At 48.8% G+C, this 25,386-nt stretch overlaps 1 protein-coding gene across 4 annotated transcripts in view; it reads left to right on the top strand.

Annotated features, from left to right (window-relative positions):
• The window catches only part of RALGAPA2 (Ral GTPase activating protein catalytic subunit alpha 2), a 94,553-nt gene that overhangs the window by 64,202 nt on the left and 4,965 nt on the right, over nucleotides 1-25,386 (top strand). For 3 of the 4 annotated variants that reach the window (XM_064415454.1, XM_064415453.1, XM_064415452.1), the window contains one exon: nucleotides 19,473-19,594. In XM_064415454.1, coding sequence (XP_064271524.1) covers nucleotides 19,473-19,594 — 122 coding nt within the window. Of the gene's footprint in view, nucleotides 1-19,472; nucleotides 19,595-25,386 lie in introns of those variants that run through there. The other variant, XR_010359604.1, reaches the window with a different exon arrangement.

Genomic DNA, 25,386 nt, shown 5'->3' with positions numbered 1-25,386 from the left:
AAAAGACATCCATAACTTTAATTCATTACAACTCATCCAGATATTGACATACTAATATATCCTAGATGTGTTAATATCTGGAACCAAGAAGATTAAGCAAAGAACATCAGCTTCAAATTCTGAATTAAATCCCTTTCTTGGCTTAAGCCAATTTCTGATTAACCTAATAGAGAGTACCCAATCTGCTTACCTGCTTTATCTGTGAAAGAAAGGTATTTGCTATGATGGACTTAATTGTGTGAATGGCTGTCAGATGTTCTGGAGGCTCGTGTGGTGTCAGACACATTTGTGTGTGTTTTGTGGCACTGGCATTTGGAGCTCTGCTGTGGGTACAAGGCAGTGTTTGATCCTGCCGGGGAAATGAGATGGAAAGCCTGTTATTCCTTTCAGAGAGGGTTCACAGTTTGTCCCCTTTATTTCATCCCAAGAAGTGGTGCCCTCCAGCTATATCGATGCTGATAGCAATGGCTATGAAATTCTAAAGCATGTGTCACAGGAGCTGTGACAATTTATGTGACATGGCACCTGACGGTTTTCTGCCGAGCGGCCGGCCCTGGCACGAGTGCCTGCCAGTGGTCACTGTCAGGGGAGCAGCAGGTCCTGCTCACCCCTTGGCCAGGCTGCCCAGAGCCGAGGGGGGCTGGGGCTGTGCGGGCAGGCTCTGGCAGCTCTGCCCTTCATCCTGCACAGCCGATCAATGGCCGGGCTGGCCGTCTCCTCTGCCTTCCCTCCTCACAGCCAGAACCTTCTCCAGGCAGCGATCAATGCCTCTAATCTGCTGCAGCCTGTAATAAGTCATGCGAGGCAAAGCTTTTAGGTGGCATTACATGGGATTGTGGAGGCGGCTCCTCAGCTCTCATTCATAGAGCTCTTCATGGACTCGCAGAGAATCCACTGCGTCCCGTCGGTGCATATCTAAAGAGTACGAAATGCTTCTGCAGGTCTAAACTCCGCATGCTGCTGCACTGTGCAGACACAATGGGATCACATTTCTCTATTTTCTGTTTCGTGTCCGTTCCTGAACCTGCTGGCAGGCCCTTGTTAGACACACAGCTTGTACCCGCATTGCTGGGGTGGCAGGGGCAGCCAGGGGGGCTGCACAGCAATGGTGCAGTTTATTTTGTCACTGTAACATGAGGCACCACTGTCCTTCCCCACGGCTGGGTGCTGCCGAGTGTGCTGGGGGTTGTTGAGAAAGTCCCAGGCTGATTCTGACACAGTTTTAAACTGCTGATCTCTCGGCAGCATCTGTGCTCCTCAGTAGCACTAAGTAAACCCCAGCAGTAGTAGAGGCTCTTGTTTGCTGGCTGATGTCATGGAGAGTTCCAAAAACAAACCTGGAGTTAAGTGACATCGAGAATATAATGTGTTTTTAAATGAGAAGTGAGTTTACCGTGTGATATGTGTCAGGGGAAAAAACCCAACAAAACAAACTCAACATTGGATTTCTGAATTACATGTGTACTAGTATGTGTGTACTGGTTGCTAAAAAGGGTCCTAAACCATACAGTCACTCCTCTTTAAGTCCTTCTAGAGACTGGGAAGTTCTGATCTTGCTGGAAATGGTGTGGTTTGGGTGGTGTAATAGTGCCCAGGAGCCCGGGACAGGGGATGCCTTGCAGGGGCACACAGTGGGTACAGGGCTTGTTTATGAGCAGTAAATATCCCTTTTTATGAAAAGGTGTGGAGTACACAGAGATGCAAACACCTGTCCCAGGATGCTTAATGTTTTCTCCTGGGTTACACAAAGAGCCTCCAATTTGTTTCATGAGGCGCACGTGCTCATTCTTTGGTTCTTTGACAGAAACAAAATTGGTATATTCGCGTTATTAACAAGTACTTCATCCCATCTTGTGATGGTTCTCGGTTTGCACGGGGTCTTTTCCAAGTAATTTCTGCCGTTTCCCCCTCCATTCACTTCGAAGGGATGCGGTAGCCGCAGCTCCATTGTGCCTTTCAGGCCCTTCAGGGCGCGTTCCCGCCGGGGTTTTGTCGCGGGCGGCTCGGTGCGGGGCCCGGCTCGGTGCGGGCCCGGCTCGGTGCGGGGCCCGGCTCGGTGCGGGGCCCGGCTCGGTGCGGGGCCCGGCTCGGTGCGGGCCCGGCGCGCTGCGTGCGCGGCCGGAGCGGCGCTGGCGGTGCCACCGGCGGCGGGGCCGCGGGCCGAGCCCTCGCCGGGCTCCCGCGGGCCCCGGGGTCGCTCCCCCGGGCGCGGGGCTTTGTGCGGCCCGGCCGGCTCATTAGCATGCGGGCCGGGCGAGCGGGGCTCTGCTGGCTTACCAGCTGTTCCTGCTGCTCCCGACAATGTCCGGCGGGCCGGGCTGGCCGCGGCCGCCGCGCTCCAGCAGCCTTTCCGCTGGGGATGCCCACGTGGCACCGCAGCGCCGGCCGGCCTCGCATGGCATATGGTGTCTGGATTCATACAAGATGCAAAACTATTCTGCCGCTAATGCACAATGACTCATAGCATTGCTAATTTTTCCAACAAAAGCCCACTTCCACACCCACACTTTTAACCCCTCAGGCTAAAAAGCCTCTTCTTTAGTTTCAAAGCCATGGAAATGTAAGGAGGTGGCTTCTGGATCAATATCTGAAACCCTATATTTATTTAAAGCATATGCACGCTCTAACGCGTATTTTAAATTTCAGTGAAAGCCGGTTTGCAAATCGCCACTATAACGTGTGGCAGGTTTTTTTTGTTCCAAAGTGGATTCATTGTCAAATGCTGGGACTTCTAAATTTTTCAGTAGTTAACGTATTAAAAAAATAATCTGAAGTTACCACCATATATAATAAAAAGTTATTTTCATTTGAGAGGAGGGAATCCAAGCATTGCACCAGTGGATCTACAAGGATTATGTATCCCAGCACAAGTTCCTGTGCCATTTGGTGTAAGCAGTTTGTAGTATTTGGGGATCTGTGCTATTTACTGGCTCTTCAGGGACAATAATAATGCACTTTCCAACTAGAGGGAGCTGCTGGTATCCCTGATGCTGATTCTTAACCTTCCAGTCTAATTCCTTTGTGCGGAATGTATGGCGATCGTTCCGATGTTTTAATAAAATCAAGTTAAATTACCCTGAGTCATTTAGATTAAAAGGACGCGTCTCGCTTCTTGCAGTGTAATCACCAAATTAAACTGCGAAATTCGGGGGAAGCTGAAGCAGACCCTGGTTGCTTTTCTGTGGAATTATATAGGTCATGAAAAGGCTCGGGCAGAGCGCTCCGAGACAAAAAGCGTGCGGGAGGTAGGAGTGCGGGGCAGCTCCCTCCGCTCCCTCCGGCGGAACAAAGGAACAAAGGGACCTGTGGCCAGGCACCGAGGTGGCCGAGCTTGGTGCTCAGGCTCCCCAGGAGCCACTTGTTACAGGGTCCCCTGCGGGCAGCGCTGCAGCAGGTGAAGGCTCCTGCCGGCAGGGATTTGGGAAGGAGCTTTCCTAGGGAATGGTTGGAGGGTTCCTGGGGGGCTGATGACTCCGCGGTGGGATGCGCTGTGTGCTCGCCAGGGCAAACCCCAGGTGCTGGCCTTGGAAAGGCAGTTTCCATCCTGCAGGGCTGTTCTCTTGTCCCAGAGACAGCAGTGGGAGGGCACAAAGGCTGCAGGAGAGCAGATCCACATGTGGGCATTTCCATGGGTACTTCCCCAGCGCTCCAGGGACTGGTGGTAGCACAAACATGCAATCACCAGTACAGGTTTATGTCATTTTTCAAACTTCTCTTTTTCTCTTTGGAAGAGACTCTGACTTCAGTGTGTGGTTTTCGTGAGCCATGCATGCTGAAATTGCTTAATGAAAAGTTAAGGAATAACTTTCTAAACAGGAAAAACATTTTTAAGCTTAGATTTGTATTTTCTTTATGGCTTTCTTCCTCTGTTATTGAAAATGAGTGGCTGAGTTGACTGCTGGCCATGCTTTGAGGAGGTGAGACACATCTGATTCCCCTCCAGCCTGACTGGCTCTGTGCAGCTGATACCAAAAGGAGGGAGGCACAGAAATTTTTGTGCCTGCTATATAAAAGATATTTTGATGGGCAGCACCATAATCCTCCCTCGTCCTTTAGAGAGGGAAGGCTTCCCCTCCACCTGCATTTGGAAATCTTTGAAAGCCATCCTGTTACTGGGGACATGAACATGGTGGCATCAAGCGAGAGGAATAGGAGAAAGCTGCTTTTTGTAGCAGGTTTTCTGGCTGGCATATTCAGTTTATGGGGTTTTTTCCCTCAGTATCGTAATTCTGTGTGTATTTCCCAGTGCTTTTACCTGTCAGGTTCTAGTGTATAAACAGGAGCAGATGGCTTTTGATGATTTCTTAAACCTAATGTTTAGTAACAATCTAGTGCACGTACAGTATTTCCTGTTGAACAAAGTCTCAGGTAATTTTCTGGGTTTTAGTACTTCTCTGAATTTGCCTGGGCCAGCTTTTTTTATCTGTAACTAGTGCTGAACAGCTGGATTTGTGGCCCCTCTTTAGGGTCGTCCACCTGGCTGATTTTCACCTGTGAGACAGTATGGATTATCTGACACCTTGCTGTCCCTACGTTTGTGGCTTCCTGAAATAAAACAGGCCTTCCCCTGTGCACCTTCCAGCTGGGAACCCCTGAAGGGTTGTTTGGGGACCAGTTATTTCTCTGAAATCTTGGTGTCACCTGTGTAACAAACTTGGGGTTAGCTCAGCATCTCAGTCCTGCAAAGCCTCGACAGCAAAAATGTGCCATGGCAGCGAATCCATTACAGCTTAGGGACAGAGCTCAAGCTCCCGGGCCCTTTGCTTTTCTATGTTTCTGAAAGCTCCTTCCTGAATCTGTGCCATCCCTGTGACCCTGACTGGTTGTTGGTACTGGAAGGGGGCTTGTGAGGACTGTGCTTGCCACACTGGCACCCTTCAGGCAGTGTGGCAGTGCAGGCAGGATCACAGAGGCCCAGAGCACTTTGGAGAACAAGCCCTGAGGCTGCTGCTCAGACAGTCCCCAGATCATAAGTGAACAGGGCTCTGCATTTGGATTTCTGTTTCCAGCCCACCACCTTCCTCTCCCTACTGCTAGCTTCTCTCAGAGCTGGGAAATGTGAGGCTCTGAAAACACCTTTTCCCACAGGCAGCTCTGGTGGTAAGAAATGGAAGATTTTTGTGTCCTTAACTGTTAAATACAAGTCTGTATTATCTGAAGGTTTCAAGTTGTAGGAATAGCAGTTACACCCACATGTGCCAGGCTGAGTAATTGAGGGAGAGCACAACCCTCATCGTTAACTCCCCGAGCCTGGCAGGAGAGAGGGATTGTTCCAGTCCAGAACTGTTTGAATTCACAAACCTTTCCTTTCTAGGCTTTTGCAGAACCTGTTGGGTTTTGTACTCCCATGTTTTATGACTTGTTGCCATGATAATTCAGCTCATCTTACAGGTTTCTCTAATTGTGATTGATGTGTAATCATTCATTTTATTGAACCTCATTAAGGTCTGTGAACCTCTGTCCCAACTTGCAGTAATTAGAGCCCAGATAGCCATTCCATCTGTTCTCAAGCACTGGTTAATTAATGAACTTTTAACGTGTTCTTTGCCTTGTAAAAGCCCTCAGTATTCTCAAGTTGCTGAATAGGATTTGCATGCCAGCATTTCCGTTTGTTTCAAATGCCACAGCAACGTGCAGTTTGGAATCCCAAAAGTCAACACACAAAGTCCCAGGATCTCGGAAAGCAAAGTGGAGAGATTTTACTTTCTGTTCCCACTTTGTGCATCAATTACAGTATCTGTGAAACTGGAGTTTGCAAACAAATGCCTCACAGGGTCTCCAGTGTTCTTTACTGCCCAAACCAGTGGGTTGTATTGCTAAAGAGAATACACAGACATCAGTAAACCAAATGTTTCATTTTTCATGTTAGTACTTACTGGAAGAACATTAGAAACATGATACCTACAGACACACATTTTCCTGCCCTCATATTTCATCCTTTTGTTACATTTTGAGCATCAGGCCCAAGACAGCTTTGCTAGGTTTATGTAGCATTCACTACAAGGAGATTTTTAGGATGGAGCAGAATCCACCACTGCCTCTGGAGTTGTCAGAGGGGCTGCTGTGGTCCAGGACTGGGGGAAATCAGCAGGACCCAAGCTTCTGAGAGATTCTCTGCTTCACCTCTGTGCATTCTGACTGTGCAGTAACTTGATGAGTCAGTGATCTGTGTGCAGAGAATAAATAATTGCATTTGTAAAAAATTAATTCCATTTCTGTTTGCTGAGCAGACAGGAGAGGCAGTATTTCCAGTGGCAGGAGTTTAAAGAAAATGTTGGGGTTTTTGTGCATTGTTGCATTCATGATCTGCTGCTGGTTTTTACACACAGGACTGTGGTGTAGGGCTGTAGCTGTGCTCTGCCTCGTTTGGATTGATCTGTGTTTACCTTCAATATTCAGGACAAGAATTAAGTCATACCACTCAACTCCCTCAAAATCCCTTTCAGCGTCCAAAGGCCAACCATCTGTCCGGTCCAGCCATTCTTTCCTCCCCCAGTATGTGCTTTAGCCAGTGCTTTCAGCAAGGCTGTACCCTGAAGAAGCAAAATATGAAGGGAAATAAAGGTCTTGGGCCTGGGGCCATGTTTAGCAATGCAAACCCTGTAAATTGCAGATAATTTTTGTGAAACAAGTGCAGAGAGCCCCTGGTTCTGTGGTACTTGGTCTGTGGCACGGTGGGTGTCCAAGGCACAGGCAGGCTTCTCTGTGGAGGGATTTCCAGAACAGCTACTTTTAATTCCTTTTCCAGCATTTCTGTGTGCCAGATCATCTCACCACTGATCCACATTTCAAACAGTCCGCTTGGCAAATCCACATGTGCTTCCCTGCTCTTTTTTAGGACTGAAGCATTTTAAGTTGCTGGCAGATATGCAAGAAAAAATGGCTTTCTTTCTCCAGCATTTTGGGAAGTGCAGGTGTTTTGTCTGGAAATGTGCTGGCTTGTGTGCAGTGTCAGGTGTGTGGGGCTCAGTCATAGTGCCACCTCTTCTCCATTGCTGATGTTCTGCAAGTCCAAGGCTGGGATCTTGTTGAAGTTCTTCCATATGTTGTTCCTCTGGCTGAGATTTAGTTAGAAACAAATCCATTTAGGGGGTGCAGTTCTGTTTACATGAGGAAAACTGGGATGTTCTTCCTGGGCAGTCCCTCTCCTGCTCTCCACAAGCATTTGCGCTCTGTTTAGCACATTTTCAGATGAAAAAATGGGCAGACAACCTTGGTGAGGTTTGAGCAGCAAACAGGGCATGCAGGTGAAGGAATGAGGGGAGGGACCTCTTGCTCCTCTCTGGAGGGATTGTGCTGTTGCCTGTGCTCTGGTTTTCTGGATGTCCAGAGATGTCCCCAGTGTTTACTTCTCGGAGCTGATGGATGCGAGTCCTACTGCAAGCACACCTACAGGCACAAATCTCTGCTTTAATGCAACAGAAGGAGTTCAGATGCTGCATATGTATTTTAGCAATATTTTCTTTTAAATCTGTAAGCAGGGGTCGCATTCCATCTTTAGTTAGCTAAATGGAAGGGCTAATTAAGGGAATTACACTTAAGGCTGTTCTCTGTCAGGTAACTGATTTTATACAATAGCCATTTACATTCAGATTTTAATATTACCTGTATTTTGTTTAGTAATAACTTATTTTTATTTTTAGATTAAAATATTTTAGCAGCCTTTCTGTAGGTTGCCTGTAAAATGTTTGATGTTATTTGGGTTTATTAAGAGAGATAAGAGGGATGTTGTTCTATCAGCTGTTAAATATTATTGCGTGTTAATCCATATTTTAAAAGTTCAAAGTCTGTGCTAGCTCATGTTTCTCTGTTCTTGTTGCTGTTGGTACAGAAGTGCTCGTATGGAGCATTGCCATTTGTGTGAAAAATAGAATTCAGCTCAGGCTATGCATAGATTGTCAGAAAGATTAAAGTGTGCATCGTGCAATTTTTCCTCTTTCAGAAAGGGGCCTTTGATGTGCTAATGTTCACTTTCTCTCTTTTCATGGCGAAGTGCTGGGCATTGTTTCGGGCTGCAGAGCAGTGTCTGCCTCGGAGGCAGATTCTAACGCCCCGGAGCCGAACCTTGCGCAAGGTAGCAGCATCTGCAGATACTGCTGGCATTGTCCGGGGATCAGATAGCAGTGTGCCTGCACAGATAAACACCAGGGCAGGCAGTGAGGAGAGGTGTTGCCAAGAAAGCCAAATATTTAATATCCAATATCCCACTTCTGTGTGCCAGTGTTCCTGCTGTTACACCGAGTCACACGCCGCAAGCCCAAACTGGAAAGCTTGGCAGTGCAAGAGGCACTCACTGTAGGCTCTGAAATCACACCCAAAGACAAGGCTGTCATGTATTTCCAAAGTTATCTGGCAAGTGAAATTATTTGGATGCGCTCATCTTGGGTTGCAGTGTGCATTTTCCAGCTAATGGATGAAATTCTGCAGGCTGCTCACAGGACCAGCTTGAGCTGAAGTAGCAGGGGCCTGATGTGGGTGGTGACAGTCATGGTGACAAAGGTGTGTGGAGAATGAGCAGCTATGAACAGCCTTTCTTATGCCAAAATACATCAATTCTCCTTTTGTAATTGACTGGGAAGAAATTATTTCCTGAGTTCCTCAGAATGTAAGTATGAGAAGAGACAGTGTGTAACTGGGCAGGAGCGAGTGGAGTGCTGGTTGTGCAAAAGACGGATTAGTTGGTATTTGAATGATAAAAGCCTTTCTTTTCAAACTGGGTGAAATTTGAGACAGTAAGTTAAACAAAACCTGGAATAAAACTTGAATACAGGAAAACCTGACAGCAGCACGCAGTGTTCCTGCTGTGTAGCTTCTTCCCCGGGTCGCCCATCCCTGCATATTCCCCCTTCCCCTCTTCCACCAACTTTGATGCTTCATTAAAGATTCATCCTGTGCTCCGTGCCTTCTCTCTGGGATCCTCACGATCTCCTTTCATACCCAACATGACTCAGCAGTTAAGGATGTCAAAGAACTTCAGAAGTTGAGCTTAAAGGGCACTGGCTGGAAGCAGCCGTGAGAGCACTGCGGAGGTGATGTGCTTCAGCTGAAGCTTCCCAGGTTTGTGCTCAGGCTGGGTCTGTGGGGAGGCTGTGCCACCTGGGCACCAGGACGGAGCTGCTGGGCACACAGGCTCCCCTGGGGTCCCTTCTGGGACGTGTGGAGCTGCAGACGGTGCTTGGAGGCACGTGCCGGGGAAGGGTTGGCCTGCGCGGTGATTTGTGGTCCCCTCACAAAGGAGCCTCTCTGTGCTGGCTGCAGAATGAGACGTGTCAGAAGGGCCTGGCAGGAAGCAGATGGAAGGGGCTGTGCAGAGCAGAGTGGCTGTCGCCGGGGGCTCCGGGGCAGGTTTTTGGTAGCCTTGGAAAAATGACTGGAGCAGCTCACATGTCACCAGTTGCCATCCACCTCTCCTGCCTGCGCTGGCTTGCGGGGACCGGTGACTTTCCTGCAGGATTCCCCTCCTCCCATCACAGCTGTCTGTGCAGCAGCACTGGCTCGCTCATTTGCCATCTCAAATCAGATTAATTGTCCATTTTAACAAAGTGCTGCCGCTCTGCGAGTCGGCCGTAATCTCATCGGGGTGGAAGTGGGTGCTCCATAACCCAGACACCTCGGGATGCAGGAGTGCACAGCACAGTTGCTCACTGATGTATGCCTGGTGTATCTGTGTGACCCCCAGCCTTGTGAGCACCTGGGGGTCTCACAGGGGCACAGGTCACTGCACCTCCCACTTGGTGACGTGCAGGGCCCAGCCCCAGCCTGCTCTGCTCCTGCACTGCTCTTCAGCAGCTTTTAACCTCAGCTTTTCTTTGAGACTACCTTGTGTTTTGTCACTTCTTGTTTCTGCCATATTTATTCCAATAGGAGTAAATATTGGAATTTTTCTTTTGCACAGTTCTGGGCTTCAGCACTTCCATTCCCCTTCCCCTGTGTGTTAATACCTGTATAATATGTACCTGTATACCCTAGTCTGGTTCCTGGTCTCATTCTCACTCCTTTTCAGAGCTGGTTTGAACCTGGCCAGTCCTGGGTACTAAAGCAGGCTGTCAGCTCAGGTGTGCAGCCCTCCCCACTGCCCTCTCTGCTCTTGCACCAGCATTCCTCTTGTGCTTGGGTTTAGAACTTGGTTGTTTGTAGAACTTGGTGTGCTGCACCACTCACTCAGGAACTTATCCTGTAATTAACTGTAATGATGAGACTTCATGGCCACCCTGACTTCCTAGAAATTTACAGGGAATTTTTTTCAGAACCAGTAGAACATTTAGAGGAAGTTAGCAGCAGTGAAACCAATGTATTGACTTGCCTTTTTGTGTAGGAGTCACTTATGTTTTCAGTTCTGCTCCCTTTCCACTCATATATCCCACCTCATAAGTTCTAAAAAAGCAGATTTTATAAATATGCACCAGAATTTTAATTTACTCCTCTGGGAAAATGAAGAGCCATCACAGCATACGCTCTGGCTGAGCTGTGCTGTGGAAGTGGAATCCAGTTTCCCTACTGGGAGGTCACTTTCAGGGGGAAAAAAAATGTTACTTTAAATGCTGACTTAATCTTCTTCTTTTGGGGATGCCTTTTGGCTGAGGCACCGGCAGTGAGTGCGTGCTGCTCTACCTGTTGTGGGCTGTCTGTTGAAAGGGTACGTTCATTTAATGGATTTTAAGCAACATTATTTAAAGATCAACAGAAGGCATTCTGAGTTATATGAATAAAAGATTTGCCCGTGCTCCTTGTTAACCCTGCAGTGACAGTCAGTGTCACTGAAGTGCAGCCACCTGGCAGGGTGCTGTGGCCTCAGCTGCTGCAGGGCTGGAGGCAGTGCCAGGTGCTGCTGTGCGGTGCCAGCCGCTGGTCAGCGTGGCCACAGGAACCTGCTGGGGACACAGGTACAGCAGGGAAAGGGACACTGAGAAATGGAGCCCTGGCTGAGCCCCTGGTCAGCCCTGGGAGGTGTTTGTCTATGCCACCCACAGCCCCGTGCCCAGGGCAGCCCACGCTCAGTCCCTGCTTTGGAATATCCCCAAATGTGTCAGGTGATCATTTTAAACCTCTGTCCTCCTTATATTGGTTTTGATTTAAAGCTGGGAAATCCCCGCTGGTTTCTTGCTTGGCTTTCTCTAATTTGTTCTTCTTTCCTACCCTCTAACATCGAGCAATTTCCCAGCTTGTCTCACCACAGCAACAAGTCTGTTTCGTGTTAAGCATCTTGCAAATGGTGTCACTCATAATGGATGTGATAATAAGCCCCAGTTACTTGTCCCTGATTGTAATAAATGTAATATATAGACCTATAATAGACCTGAAACTGAGCCATTTAGTGTTAGACCCAGAAATAATGAAAAGATCTGTAATAAACTACAAGGGGCAAAATTGGCAAAATTACTTTGTGTAATTGTATTTTGTTCTGCTTGTAGCTGCCAGATCATCATACTCTTATCAAACTGACAGGGTTTGGTAACATTTAGTAGGTGATAAAATATATCTTTAAATTGAAAAGACTTGTTCCTTAATGAGTGAGTTTGACAGTCCATCAGTTATATCCAAGGCACAGAGGTGAGATGTCGTTCCACTGGCTGTGATTCAGTTAAAACTAAATTAATTGAGCTTCTTTTAGCAACAAATTCATTTGGCATGTGCATTTATATTCCATATAATTGCAAGAATCCCTCTATCTGTGTGCTGCTCAGCAGCAGCTCAGTGAGGCTGCTCTCCTGAGCACACAAAGCCACCTTAGTGTCACTGCAGTTGTTCCACGGGGTGGGAATCACACCCCATGAATGGCAGCGCAAATAATTTTGTTGTAGACAGTGTGTAAACAATTTTGTGGCGTATTCTCCTTTAGAAAGAGTCTGACATAATGTCCCCTTCCCCTGTCTCTGGCAATTTAGGTTCAAAGCTGGGAATTGCAGAGGCTGGCACCTTCAGGTTCTGAATGGTTTGGAGTATGGCATTGTCCCAGGAAATTCCCAACTGTACCTTCACCTGGGTACTGCTGTGATGGAGCTTGACCTGTTCCTTGTCTCCAGGTGCACTGTGGAGCAGATATCATGTGGCATGTGAGCTCTTTTGGTGACATTTCTGGCTTTAGAATGTCCTTGTGTTTGCGGAGAAGAGTGGCAACAAGTGTAGGAATGGTATAAATACACGGGTGTTAAACTGGAGACGCTGCAAGTCTGTGTGGTTGTGTATGTGCAATGACCAAAGCATAACAGCACCACTTCAAAAACTTTTTTGACCCCCTCTCTTTTGCTTTTTTGGGCTTTTTTTTTTAAATTATAAAATTTTAACATATAAGTGAATACCAACAGCATTTTTTCATAAACGGATATAATTCATAAAATAAGCTCACAAACCTTGTGGGCAAGTCCACACCTTTCCTACATGTCTGGGTGCAGCATCCCCCTGCCAGCAGCTCCTCTTCATTTATGGTGGGAGAACCTCATTGCCCAGCTGTCCTGGCTGCACCACTTGGGATCTGGAGTTTGGCTGGATCCCTGTGAGCTCCACCTGGAATTTCACAGTGGAGCTAGTGTGGATCCCAGCATGGGTTCTTGCTCTCCCCAGTGCCCTCAGGAGAGAGGAGCTCAGCATCACTGCTCTGGGGCACTGGGAAGGTGGCTTTCAATTAGACCTGGGCAACTCCTGTCCTTTTATCTCTCAGGATTGAGTAGGGAACTGTATGGCTACTTCCAGACAAAGTATATTTGGGGGGAATCATGCCCCACTAATTTGCTGGTGAAAACCTTGTGCCCAGGTGTCATGATACAGAACTCTGTCATAAGCAGCCTCTCGGTGGTTAGATCTTGGTGTGCCCTGTGGAATGAGTTACCAGCCAGGGCTCCTGCAGCTCTGAACTGGAAACAGGCCATTATGTCACCATTGTAACTGTAATATTTCTATCCAAGCCGTGTTAGTACAGTGGTGAGCACAGAATGAAGTGGCCAACTGGACCTTGGATGGGCAGAGGGCTGGTTGCACCATACAAAATGTTGAGTGCCATGTTTTAGGCACAGCTGTGTGTGGTTTGTCACCTCTGTAGCACATGAGGAACATGCTTAATGGCAACGAAGTTCATAAAGGGAATGAGGCGCAGGCCCAGCTTTTTTTTCAGCAGAGCAGGTACAAGCACAGCTAGCTGGGAGGAGGGCATTGCAGGGACTCTGGTAGAATTGCAAAGCTTTGGGTAGGGATGAGCTCTAGTGCTGTCCCAGTACAGAGTGGTGTGGGAGCAGGGGGTGACCCCGTGTCCCTTTGCTCCTGCTGCAGAGCTGGTCTGTAATGGCACGTGGGTCTGCTCCCGAGGGCTTCCCGCCCGCAGGAGGGCTTGGAAATTAAGACGAAAGCTTCTTTTCTGCCTTATTCATAATAAATGCAAGATTCTCCCCTGAAGCACTTGCCATGACTAATGTGCTACATATTCTTGCTATCCCCAAGTGGTAGGTGAGTGCTTCTGCCAGATAGGTGCTCGCAGCACACCTTGGGCCCTGCGCTGCCCAGCAGTGTCAGGAGCCAGGCGCCGGTGTGGAGCTCCCCACAGACAAGCGTGAGCTGGAGCCTTTAGCCTCAGGGCACCTTCAGTATGGCTTTGCTGTGACACTGCTTGATTTCCACAGAGATGCTTTGGAACCGTGTGAAACGTGTTTCTGTTGTTGTTGTTTCCCTCTAAAGCAATTACTGGGAGTCTGCGTGGGAGCCGCCGTTTCGCACCGTGCGCGCTGGGAAACGCTGTGGCAGCGTGCCCTGTGGCTTGGAGCACTTGCAGGTTCCTGGGGACCTGAGGCCCACCTCCATCAGTCAGCACTGAGGTTCTTTTGTGATCTTTGTGAGGGGACCCAGCTCCCGCTGTGGGGAGGGAGGTGGCAGAGCTACATGCGCTGGGAAAACAAACGCTCCACAAACGAGGAATCCGTTTGCAGACCTCTCTCTACCTGTCGGTCTCAGGGAGAGTCGTGTCTCTTCCACACCAGGGTGTTCTGGGCTCCAGCCATCCTCCCCCCAGCACAGAGGGCTGCCTGTCAGTGTGATTGGTGGCACAGCAGCAGAAAATTATGCCGCAGAGAGGATGAGCTCTTGGTTTTGGCAGCAGAGAATCATCTGCCCGTTTTGGATAAGGAGGAGGAACAGCAGCCCTGGCACAGGCCGGCCCTGCTCCGCCAAGGGAGCCCTGGCTCCCCCGGCTGCAGTGTGGACAGATGGCCGTGATGGGGGCTGGCCGTGGGCAGAGGGGGCCCACAGACCCCATCGGTCACACAGCCTCTGCTCGCGTGCGTCTCAAGTGTTACACGGACCCATTTAAGGCAGGCGTCACTGGAAAGTTTCCATCTCAGATGCTCTGGTTTATAAAAAGCACGTAAGTCTGCGGTGGCTGACAGGTACAGTTTAATTGCACCTGTTCAGTGAAGGGTATACGTTACTAAAATTCCCCCAAAAGTTCTCGGTGAAATTCGTGCGGTGATGGTGGTCACTAGACCGTAAATGATGGCGAGCCCAATCAAGCAGATTGAGTTTCACACCAAAACTGCCTAACACCACATTTTAAAAGCGCAGTAACTCCATCTTCTTCAGAGCTGGGGAGGACAATTAGGTGCAGAAAGGTCATCAGCTGACACATCTCTGCCAACCTCAATTTTATGGTTCTGACTTTAATCTGCTTTGGTAAGTCCCAAACATTTATGTTGTTTTTCTCCAAACCGCTGTTGCAGTGTCAGGAGCAAACCCTTTGTGTGAACCCTGTGATACAATCAGGAGGAAACTGAATTAGATGTTTGTTGCACTGAATAGTAAATTCAAAGATTTTCTGCAGGTCTCCCTAATTGGATAAAGAAGGAATTGGCATTGTGGACATAGAGCTAGCCTTGATGTCCGATGGGCTGGAAAGAGCTGTCTCCTTCTATACTTTGAGCTTCTCCACTGGCTTGATGCCCCAAAAGCCCTTCTCTGGGTGGGCTGCACACCGCAGATGGGATTTGCAGCAGGTCCATGCCAGCAGGCTGCGTTAGGGTCCCTCTGGAGCTGCAGGAACAGGCGTTGCAGCAAGTGCTCTCCGTAGACCCTGGCAGTGTCCTGGGTGCCAGTCGTGGCACTGGTGCCCTGTGGTGTTGGCACAACCTGTGGGCCATGGAGAGCAGCCAGGCATTTCTCCCCAGCCTGGCCACAAACACTCCTGTCTTTGGTTTGCCCGCTGTGTCAGCAGAGCGCACTGTTCTTTCCATGTATCAGTGACAGTATAAAAATGCTGCCAGAATGTTTTTATTTTCAAACAGTAGCGTGGGGCAGGATGGGCTGGCCATTACCATCAGCAGGAGTGGGGCCCTGACAGCTTTGCTTGAGGTCAGCATGGAGTTAAGGTTAATAAGCAAAAGTTCTGTATTTTCAGGATCTGCTTGAGTCATCATCTTTATATTCCCTTATTTCTCAACAGGGCAGTTTGGTATGGTTTAGTGTTGTGTTCGTGTGCAGGGAGGGAAACAGTGAGAAGATCCTGTCCTGGCCCTGGGATGGCTCAGGTCACCTGCAGAACCCAGATTAGGAGGACTTTGAAGCGTTTTCAAGGTCATTATGTTTTAAACTGTGTGTCTGAAAGTGGCTCTGTGTTGTAGAGGTTAAACATAGAAGCAATGCTGGTGGGTGAGAGCCGAGTGCTGGCTGGTATCTGCCTCTCCAGTGAATTTTCAAAAGCTTCTGCCTTTTGTCTTCTTTTGCATCCTCCATCTGGAAGGACGTCCTGTGTGTTTCACTTTGCAGGTCATCCTGCTGCTACAGTAAGATGTTGTGGTTTTTTGCAAATAGCTGATGTTTACATTTTAATATGTTGGGGGTTTTTTTCAATTTTTTTTTTCAAACAGCCTTCAATGAGTGGTTGAAATGTTAAAGTAATTGGTATGCTGATAAAACACTACTAGAAGCTCATAATATTCAAATAATGAGATTTGATTGCTGTATTCAAATAGGACCTAAATTCCTGCTCTCCCACAGTTTTATATGTCAATATATGTCATTAATTCACACCTTGTCATGGCTCTCAATGTCATTATTTCATATGAAATTTAAAAAACAAACCTGTTTGTGTCTGTCTAAAACATTTTGCTCTGGAGTTTTGCCTTGGCAGAAGCAAAATGTAAAATAATGAAGCCACGGAGGGGTGGGTCAAATTGCCGTACATATTAAAAGAGGAGCTTTTGATCAGCTTCTTTGAGGGTCTGGTATAACTCCATTTATCTGCAGATCTCAGGGGACGCCCCAAGCCCCCAGATAATGGGGGACTTAGTTAATCAGGGCAGCCAGCTGTCCAGCTTTCCGCCGGGGTAGGGTTCAAGCTCACAGCCCATCCCTGCACCCAGGCCTGCCGCAGCAGTGGATTTGTGCCTTCCCTGCAGCGCTCCAGCCCTGGGGCTGCTCTAGGAAAGCCAGCCAGGCACTTCGGGCTCCCTCCCGGCTGAGGGGTTGCTGATCCATGGCTGCATTTTAAAAACAGTAGTGTATTTGGCACTTTATCTAAATTCTGCTTGGTGTTGGGGGCACCTTGGTGGCAGGTGGTGGGTTGTGCCCAGAGCTTGCAGGAGAGCTGTGACACAAAGGTCAGGTTAAAGAGGTTCAGAGTGAGGTTCTAATGTTTGTAGCTCAGTGATATTTTGTGGTTGGCTCTTAGGCTGAAGACACAGCATGTTTCCGAGGGGCAGCCCAGAGAGAAGTATTGCTCCAGAGATTTTCAGGATAGATTCATTCTACAGGGCAATAAATAGGAAACCTCGTGATGCTTTTTTTACAGGACGGAGGTGTTTTTGAGAGGGTTTTTTTACAGCTTTTTCATGATGCTTCCACATTCAAATTCCTAAACTTCAGCAAAATTTCAGTTGACTTTTTCTTTTTTTAATGAATCCCAACTGTTCTCCCAAATGTGCACGTACACTGAGACAGAGATAGCAGTGAGTTTAATTTCACTTTGCTGCAGTCACTTAGCTCTCCTTTGATTAAACTGTGAGTACAAACAAGCAGGGTCATCCCTCTCGCTGCCCGTATGGCAGGAGCTGCTGTGCTCCCGCTGCTCCAGGAGGGCAGGGGAGCGCCAAGCCAAGGTGGCTGTGGGTGGAGCTGGGGTGGGCAGCACTAGACCTTGCTGGCCTGGGGGGATCTGCACCCACTGCTTCTGGCTTTTCAGCGTGCAGGAAAGGCCTTTTCAGCGTGCAGGACAGGGCTTTTCAGCGTGCAGGAGAGGTGCTGAGCTGCGGTCCTCCTTGTGTGCCTCCAAAGCACTGGTGGATCTGCAGGGCTCTCTGCATCTTGGAGCGTTCTTCCTCAGCTGCCTCTCCTCAGCTGTTTGTCCAGGCGGTTTTTCCCACTCTTTTGTGCGGTGAGCAGCATCCTCCAGCTCGCCGATAGGATTTCACCAGGTGCAGAGCAAACCTGGGCAGCGTGGTTCCGTGCAGCGTTTATCCGGAGCGGGCAGCCCCGCTCGGTGCTGTGCGAGATGCAGAGCAGACCCAGCCGGGCATTTTCAGGCCGAGCCTTTTCCCGTTCTCCTCCCCAGCCTGCTTGGGAGCCCGCGAGCAGCCGCGGCTGGGGCCGAGCGGATGAATCGAGCGCTGCCGGCCGGCCCGCAGGCTCAGGTGGCCGCTGTCCCCCGGTGTCGCCGAGCCCTTTGAGCAATTTGTCACGGCCGGGCCCGCTCCCGCGGCGGCAGCACGTGCCAGCTCCGTGCCGCGGCCGCCGCTGCCAGACGGGCGCGCAGCCCCCGCCGCCCCTCGCCCGCCCGCCCGCCCGCCCGGCCGGCAGCGCGCTCCGCACGGCCCTGGCAACAGCCCAGCGCCGGGGAATCAGCATCTCCATAATGAGGAGTGAATGGCATCCGTCAGTCCCTTTAGAATTGGGCCCAGGCGTGTGCCTCCTCTCCGAGGAAGTTTGGCAGCCTATTCATTAACAAGAGTCATCAGGAGTTCAGCCCATAAAGGGGAGGCAGCTCCGCACGCTGCGGGCTGGCGCTGTCAGGAATGCGTTCTCCCCGGCTTCGGGCAAGGCAGGAAAACTGAGCAAATAACGCTGTCAGCAGGTGCAAACGCTGAAATGCTGGCTATTGATTTTCTTTCTTTAGGCTTCCACGGGAAGTTTATAAGAAGATTTATCACATATCAATCGTCCTCTGCGAGCGTTAAATGCAAAATTCTTCCTTTCTTTCTCTTCCCTTTGTTGCCACCACGCCTGCAGGAACTCGCCGTGCAATGAGAAAGTGCTTTGCTTATTCCCTTCGAGGTCGACACTAGACCACTGTCTCCTGGCTTTAAGCACTGCTTTTCTCTGATTTTTTTTTTTTTAATAGTGTTTCAGAGTGGTTTTGTTAATGTACTGCAAGTCACAAATGGCACTTCAATATTAATTAGTAATGCTTTTCAATTCTAAATACCCTCACCTGCATTCTGTTGTCACTGGTGTTATTCTCCTGCTCCTAATTTCTAAATTCAGCTTGGCCTTTGCTCCCACCGAACAGCCTTGCAGAGCTCGAGTGCATTTCCCCATAACAGAAACACAATGAGGCGCTGAAAACTTTTGTTTTCACTGAGGAAACGGAGAATGAGATGTCATCCTGGCTCCTGCGAGCCCTAATTCATAAAGTCATACATGAGGCTCTCCAGCCCATTGTAGGTTTGTCCCAGGCGTTATCCTGTTATTGGAAGTGTATGATTCACCTTCTGAGCAGACAGAAGCTGCACACAAAAGGGGAAGATTTGCTTTCTCCGCTGTGAAAGGCTGCCGCAAGCAGGGGTCCTATTAAGACAGCTGGAAAGTTGCTTCAGCTTGTTACGCTTGTAAGTTTTATTGGTGACTGGTTTTTGATTACACATTTGAATGCTGTGTGTTCCAGGTTGCCGAGTTTTAATTAAAAGGCAATAGTCTCGATGTTAGCTCGCTTTGTTGTCCGCATTATTCAGGCCATAATGCATGCAAGTTGTGGGCTGGGTTTGTCCACTGTGCATCATTTATTTGGGATACATAAGGTTGCACCTTCTAGCACCTGCCCTCAATACAACCGTCACGCTTTTGGAATTGGTTTATTGTGCTTAATTTCTCCTAAGAAGTCCAGTGATCAAATGAATGTGGGGGGAGGGGGGTGTATCCCTCTGTCCTGTAGCTTTTTTTGTCCAATCTAGTTACTTTTCTGGTCATTGGAACAGGAATATTGAGTGCCAGGAGCTTCCCATAGTGCCACAGCCTGTCTGTGATGGTGGGTTTTGACCTGGGGCTTTGCTCCTGTACTCGGCAGCTCCCAGGTCACAGCTTCTCAGTCAGGAAGCTCAAGCGGTGACATCCTGAATTTCCAGCCCTGAATGTATCCCCTTCCTTGTTGCTCCCATTCAGAACCATTGGGCAGTCCTGGTCGAGTTCCCTGCCCATTCCAGCCTGGTCAGTGTGGATGTGGGGTGGGGGATGCTGTGGGACAGCCTTGAGTTCTGCACATGCCTTTCCTTAACGGGGCATCGCAGCTACGAGGAGAGAGCTCTGTACCTCGAAGCCATCATCCAGAACCATAAAGAAGTGATGACGTTTGAGGATTTTGCCGCTCAGGTCTTCTCTCCCTCTCCCAGCTACTCCCTCGGTGGAACTGGTGAGTCCTGCACATTATTCTTCTCTGTAGCCCAAAGAAGCACTTGAGCAGCAGATGTACACCTGTTTTTTGTAGATAAATGCTTGCAAATTTAAGACTACTATTCTTCCCCTGAATCAACTAATGAATATCAAAAGGAATGATGACATTCATTTTAATTTGTTTTGCATCAGAGCTATTCACACTGCTCCTTTCTTCAGCTATCCTGTTAACCTCCAACTCCAGCAAGGTTAATGAACTTTCTCGCAGTGATGGGCTCGGGCTCATTCAGGACTCCGGGTTCTTGCTGAGCTGGGAATATGTTGTTCAAAAGTGAGGCCTGAATTGGGGCTCACTTATCAGAAATAGTTCCTCGCAGGGGAAGCTGCTGTTAATGCTAAATGGGGATTATGCTGCTGAGCTACCAGGGTCAGGGATTAATGCACAAGAAACGCAGGAACGGGGTGCTGTTAGGGAATGGCGGCGGCGTGCGGGATGCCCTGCAGCACCTGGCCTGGAGCCTCTGCGGGGTTTGTGATGGGGGTGTGGGTGTGTGGGGGGGTCTGTGCTGTCTCTGTGTGTGTGTGTGTGTGCATGCACATCAGTGCTCATCAGTCATCTGCCTGCTGAGAGGTGACAGCATTGTGCCGAACTCCGGGAATTTATTCCTCGTGTGCCTTGTGGAGCGTTAGGTTAGCGTGCAGTCACAATCGCTGTCCGGCTGGTTTGATTAAGTTTAAGTGAACATCTCCTGAAAGGGAGCTTTGGCTCTGAAATGCACATTTCTAGTGCCTTCAAAATGTTTTTTCCAGCATCCAGAAAGTATCTGGTCACCATGTGCTGGACTCTCTAACAAAGATTCCTTAATCCGTCGTTGACACTCCTAGGGTGACACTGGCACTTTCTCATCATTCCCTGCTTCTCTTTTGGATTGTTGAATAGATTATTTCCAACCTGTATAAACGTTGCAGGACATCTGCTCTATTTCTCTTTAGCCTGACTTGTTAGCAGATATCTTCCATCTAAACTGAAACACTGAAGGAAGAAATTAAATTTGCTCACATAAATCACTTAGGAATAAAACCAGCCGTGCAGCATTGTCTGGTGTTGCTGGCTCCAATCCTGGCGTGCTTGGAGCTTTGTGAGGAGATAAGAGGCCTGTGCTGGCCGGGCAGTGGTGGCCAGGAGCAGCAGGCAGAAGGCTTTGGAGATAAGCACTGGCAGGAGGGGGGAGGAAGCCGAGGCCATTTACATAATCGCACCTCTTCGTCCTGGAGAGGCGTCAGGGAACATGGGATGGATCTATTGATCTCTGCTGAACTGGAATACTAAACAACGCTAGGAAAGCTTATAACTTAAAGCTTTGATTAATGTTTCCTACATTAAAAAGTAGAACAGCTGTGCATTAAATTCTTTTATACACTCTGCCAAAAGTCTGAGACAAAAAAATCGCCCATTTCAATAGGAGCGTGGCGCGTGCCCAGAGCTGGTTGTTAGCACTTGAATCATTTATCTGCCGACGTATCAGCAAATAGAAATGTAGATATAGTGATCTGTTTTAAACGTTTTGCTTTTGCTCTGTTTTGCACAGTTGTGTTTCATTTTCGTGTTGTTCTTAGCACATGGTGTTGTGTCACATGTGGTTTGACAGGGCAGACCCGTCTGCAGCCCCACTTTCTGAAGGATAAGCTGTGTATGCCAAACACATTCAAACTGTTTCCCAGTAGCTGAGGATTTCAGAACACTGTTAAATCAAGAGTACCCGGGTACAATTTAATTATTTTAATTGCTTTTAAGTACAAAGCCTCCCCCAATCAGGACCCAATTTTCAGACTTCTGAACCTCAGAATTAATTTCCCGCTCATGAACTGGAGGCTGGCCATGACTTCTGGTGTCAGAATCTCCACTTCAGAGAGTCTCCTCACATTACCTGCTGATTCTCCTGCATGTTTAGTCAGTGATGAGCAGGGGCAGTGTCAGCTGTGGCCATGGGGATGTGTTTTCCATCAGATTCCCCTCAGCAGTCGGCAGGGAGGCTGGATGGATGAGTCCTGGCAGCTCTGCTGTTCTCCAGCCAGGCCTGCTCCAGGCATAGATCCACCTGTCCTGCACCTGCAGGGATCACCTGTCTGCCACTCTGGAATACAGGGGGCATTCTTCTATTCTGAAACAGAAAAAAGGAGTCAGGGAGCAGTTAATAAAAAGAAGCACTTTTCCCTGAAGGGATGGTCAGGCACTGACACAGGGAGGCACTGGGTTCCCTGTATCTGGAAGTGTTCAGGGGGTGTCAGGACAAGATGTTGGGGTGATGATGGGTTGGCCACTGGACTTGTTGATCTCTTCCAGCCTTGATGATTCTGTGGGATGCATGGAGCTGGCACAGGTGGCAGTACAAGCCAGCTGGTACTGCTGACTCTGCTGAGCATAAACTGCTCAGGTAAATTTAAGATTAATTCTCATCTGACCTGATTCTTATAATGCCCCTCAGGTGTGATGCTGTCAGTGCTTCAAATGCATGTGTGCAGCAGAGAGGGTCAGGGAGTAAGGGTGCTGCTTATCACAGTTCTCAGGAGATACCCCAGCACAGGGAGACATCAAACACAGCTCTCAGTGACATACTGGGGTATCGCTGACTATGAGATAATTCTTGGAACTGGATGTTTTTGTGTTTTCTAATGCTGCCCCTGGGGATGCATCCCCAGACTCATGTGGGATGTGGTTTTCCTGCCCTGGCTTAGTCTCCCTGTCACCAGTCTTGCAGGTGCTGTGTTTTCTGCAGGAAAATTGTCCAGTTGATCTCCTTTAATGTTTTGAGGAGCAGAGCCTTAAACTCCCTGTATGGATTACAGATAGCGTTGAAAGTGCAGCCTCATAGGCAGAATGGCCATCCCCAAACTCATGCAGGGGATGTGCAGATTAGGAACAAAAGCTGGGAATACGGCCCTTTGTTGTTAAACTGGTGCATTACATGCTGTATTTTAATTAGGCAGGGTTTGAGAGGCAGCCCAGGAAATCCTCCATAATCCAACACTATTGAATTATTCTCATTCTTTCCCTCTGCAGATTTCTCTCCTTTTTAATGGGCAGGCTTTAAGCTGCTGTTCTTGCTCTCTCAGCCAAAACCAGAAATAGTTATTCAACGAAATACCTGTGCGTTTTTTAAAAAAAATTGGTGAAGCTGAAGTGGGCAGAGCAGCATCCTGACTTCATCTGCCTCTGTAGCTCCTTGGGACTTCGGTCTGTTTTAGTGTAAGATCAGCAGCCAGTGTTAACCTTTGGAAGTGAAAGGGGCCGCTGGGTATTCCAGAACTGTCCAGTCACAGCTTTCCCACCTCAAGGATCCTGTCCGAGGGGATCCTGTGCTCGCCAGGGCAGGTTCCTGCGTTCCAGGGAACTCCCTAGCGGAGCGCTGCCGCCGGCGCCTCAGGGGTTAATGGGAACGGGCACACTTGACTGCTGAGAGGACTGATCTAATCACTGCCATATCCAAGTGCATCTGTTCACCATGAGGTCATTCTTGTGCATGCTAATGACTTGGAAAATAAAGCACAATGCTCAGCGTTATCAGGGAGGATATAGTGTAAATCTTGGCTTCTTTAGTTGCTAATGGGCAATGTGGAATGGGCAGGGAAAGCATCTTGGATTCTCCAGCTTAATGTTTTTAAAGAATCCTTGTCAGAAGAACTGTGCTGGAAAACTTGGGACATGTGGTATCTGTTGATAAATGGATTCTTAAATGAATATTATGGCATTGCCCAAGCGCAACACTTGAGTCGAGGAACTATTGAGGTTTTCAGCATTCCCTGGTTTTAAAGCCCCGGGAGCTGTGCCTGCTGATTTACATAAAACCGAGATTTTGCAGCCTTTTTGTTGCAAAGGTGACACATGCTTTTCTTTTGTCTCTGGACTTTTACATGCGTAAAGTTCTTGTATAAAATATTTTAATGTACAGCAAACAAGATCTGGTATTTTAAACCACTTTTTGTTCAATGCTGAGCTTTATCTTTCCCACTTTAAAGCAAAATTATTATTTGGACATGCAGATTAAAAGTATATTTTTGACAGAAACAAAAACAAACCTAGAGTAATTCTTGTTATAAACAGGACTGATGCTTTTTGTAACAGTAATTGAGCTAAGGATTTATTTTGCTTTAGTTTGGTTTTGCTGTGGTTTTTATACTACTTTGGGGGGTTTTGTCATTTTGTCTTTTTCCTTGAAGCTCTGTAGGGTGTTTTGTCAGATCTGTGTCCATGTTCTGTGTATATCTATCTGTGTAGTATTTTTGCCTATTTTGCTGGGAATATTAGAAATATGTGTGCCAGGGGTTGGGTTTAATCCATGTGTCAGTGTTGCCTGAAACTGAACAATTTGTTTCTAATAGATGGGATTTAGGAAAATCCTGCCTGTCCTGGTTACTAGCAGAACAGGGAATTGCTGCTGGCATGGAGCAGGTGAGGTGGGACACTGTGCAGTTGGTGCTGCCACGGTGGTGCAGGTTGTCCAGGCAGTGAACAAAGAGGAAAGGCTGAGGGAAGTGGAGCAGAGGAGCCAGGACAGTTACCACAGGAGGCAGGACTCAAGGGCTTTCTTTCTTCCTCCCTTCCCTATGAGGACTGTTCAGGATGAGGTGTGGGGAACCTCCTCATCCTCAGCAGACTGGAGCCTGCTGCAGCTGGGCTGCCTTTGGGAAGTTCCTGCAGTGGCACCAGCAGATGTGGGAGCTGCTCCTTGCCTGTGTGCTCTTGGTTATCAGTGCTCTGCCCATGATTTTCCTGCCCGTTTGGCAGGGCTGCTGCCTTAGTGTCCCCGTGAGGGTCAGGAATGGTCTGGCACTAAGCAGGGCAGGGTCACAGGTACCACAAAGTGCTGGGGGCAGCAGCTCTGTCACCCCTGCACCTCCTGTGGCTGAGCAGGCTGAGTGATGTTGGTGTATGCCCAGGAGCCCAGGCCTGGCTCCAGAGGGTCCAGAGCCCCAAGGAAGTGGCCTCCTGCCCAGTGTGCTGGGGCTGTCCCTTGTGCCACCACTAAGGGTGGACAGTCTGAACTTGTCCCCTGAGGCTGGGCAGGTGCTGGGACTGCTTCCCCCTCAAGCCTCATGTTCCCCATGGGATCTCCAGCAGTGTGGGGGGTGAGAGCCACATCAGGATTCTCAGCCTGGCCCCCTGCCTTTTCCATGTAATTAATTGGCTCAGAGGGTGCTCCCCCAGCTACACTCTCCAGGAGAGGAGGTGGTGAGGGAGGGTTTATCCTAGCAATCAGTGCTAGGATGGGCAAAAATATGAGCTTGATGGGCTGTCTCTTCTGCTGGGTGACAGCTCCAGCTGCTCGAGCTGTCAGCTCGCAGAAGGCTCCAGGCAATGTGGCCCCTTCACATTTTCCCTCTGCACTGAGGCACTGGCAGAGAGCTGCAGCAGAGGCAGAGCTTGGGCTGCCCTACCTGTGACACCCACATAACCCCCAGCACTTGGTGGGGTCCCCCCGCCTGAGGCTGAGCCTTGCAAAACTCATCAGCAGCTGCTCCAACTTGAAAGTAATTAAACTTCAATGTGTACATTTCAGGCTTATTTCCGAGGCACTCAAACCGTGGAGGCCCACAGTGCCACCTGAGCTGGGAGCTGTGGGTGCCATTCTGCCCCAGTTATTAACCTGTAGTGTCAGAGTCTCTTTAGTGTGTCACTTAGAACTTTCCAGGGCACTGGAGGAAGTGTGTGGCTTTGATTAACCCAGCTTCAGTTATCCATGGGTTTTTCTATGCAGGCTCAGGATGCTGCTTACAGTGTACCTGGAGCCTGTCTTTGGGAGTTGGAAACAG

This window comes from Passer domesticus, chromosome 3 (genome assembly GCF_036417665.1).
Source record: "Passer domesticus isolate bPasDom1 chromosome 3, bPasDom1.hap1, whole genome shotgun sequence".
NCBI lineage: Eukaryota > Metazoa > Chordata > Aves > Passeriformes > Passeridae > Passer > Passer domesticus.
This window is presented reverse-complemented; position numbering and strand designations above follow the sequence as displayed.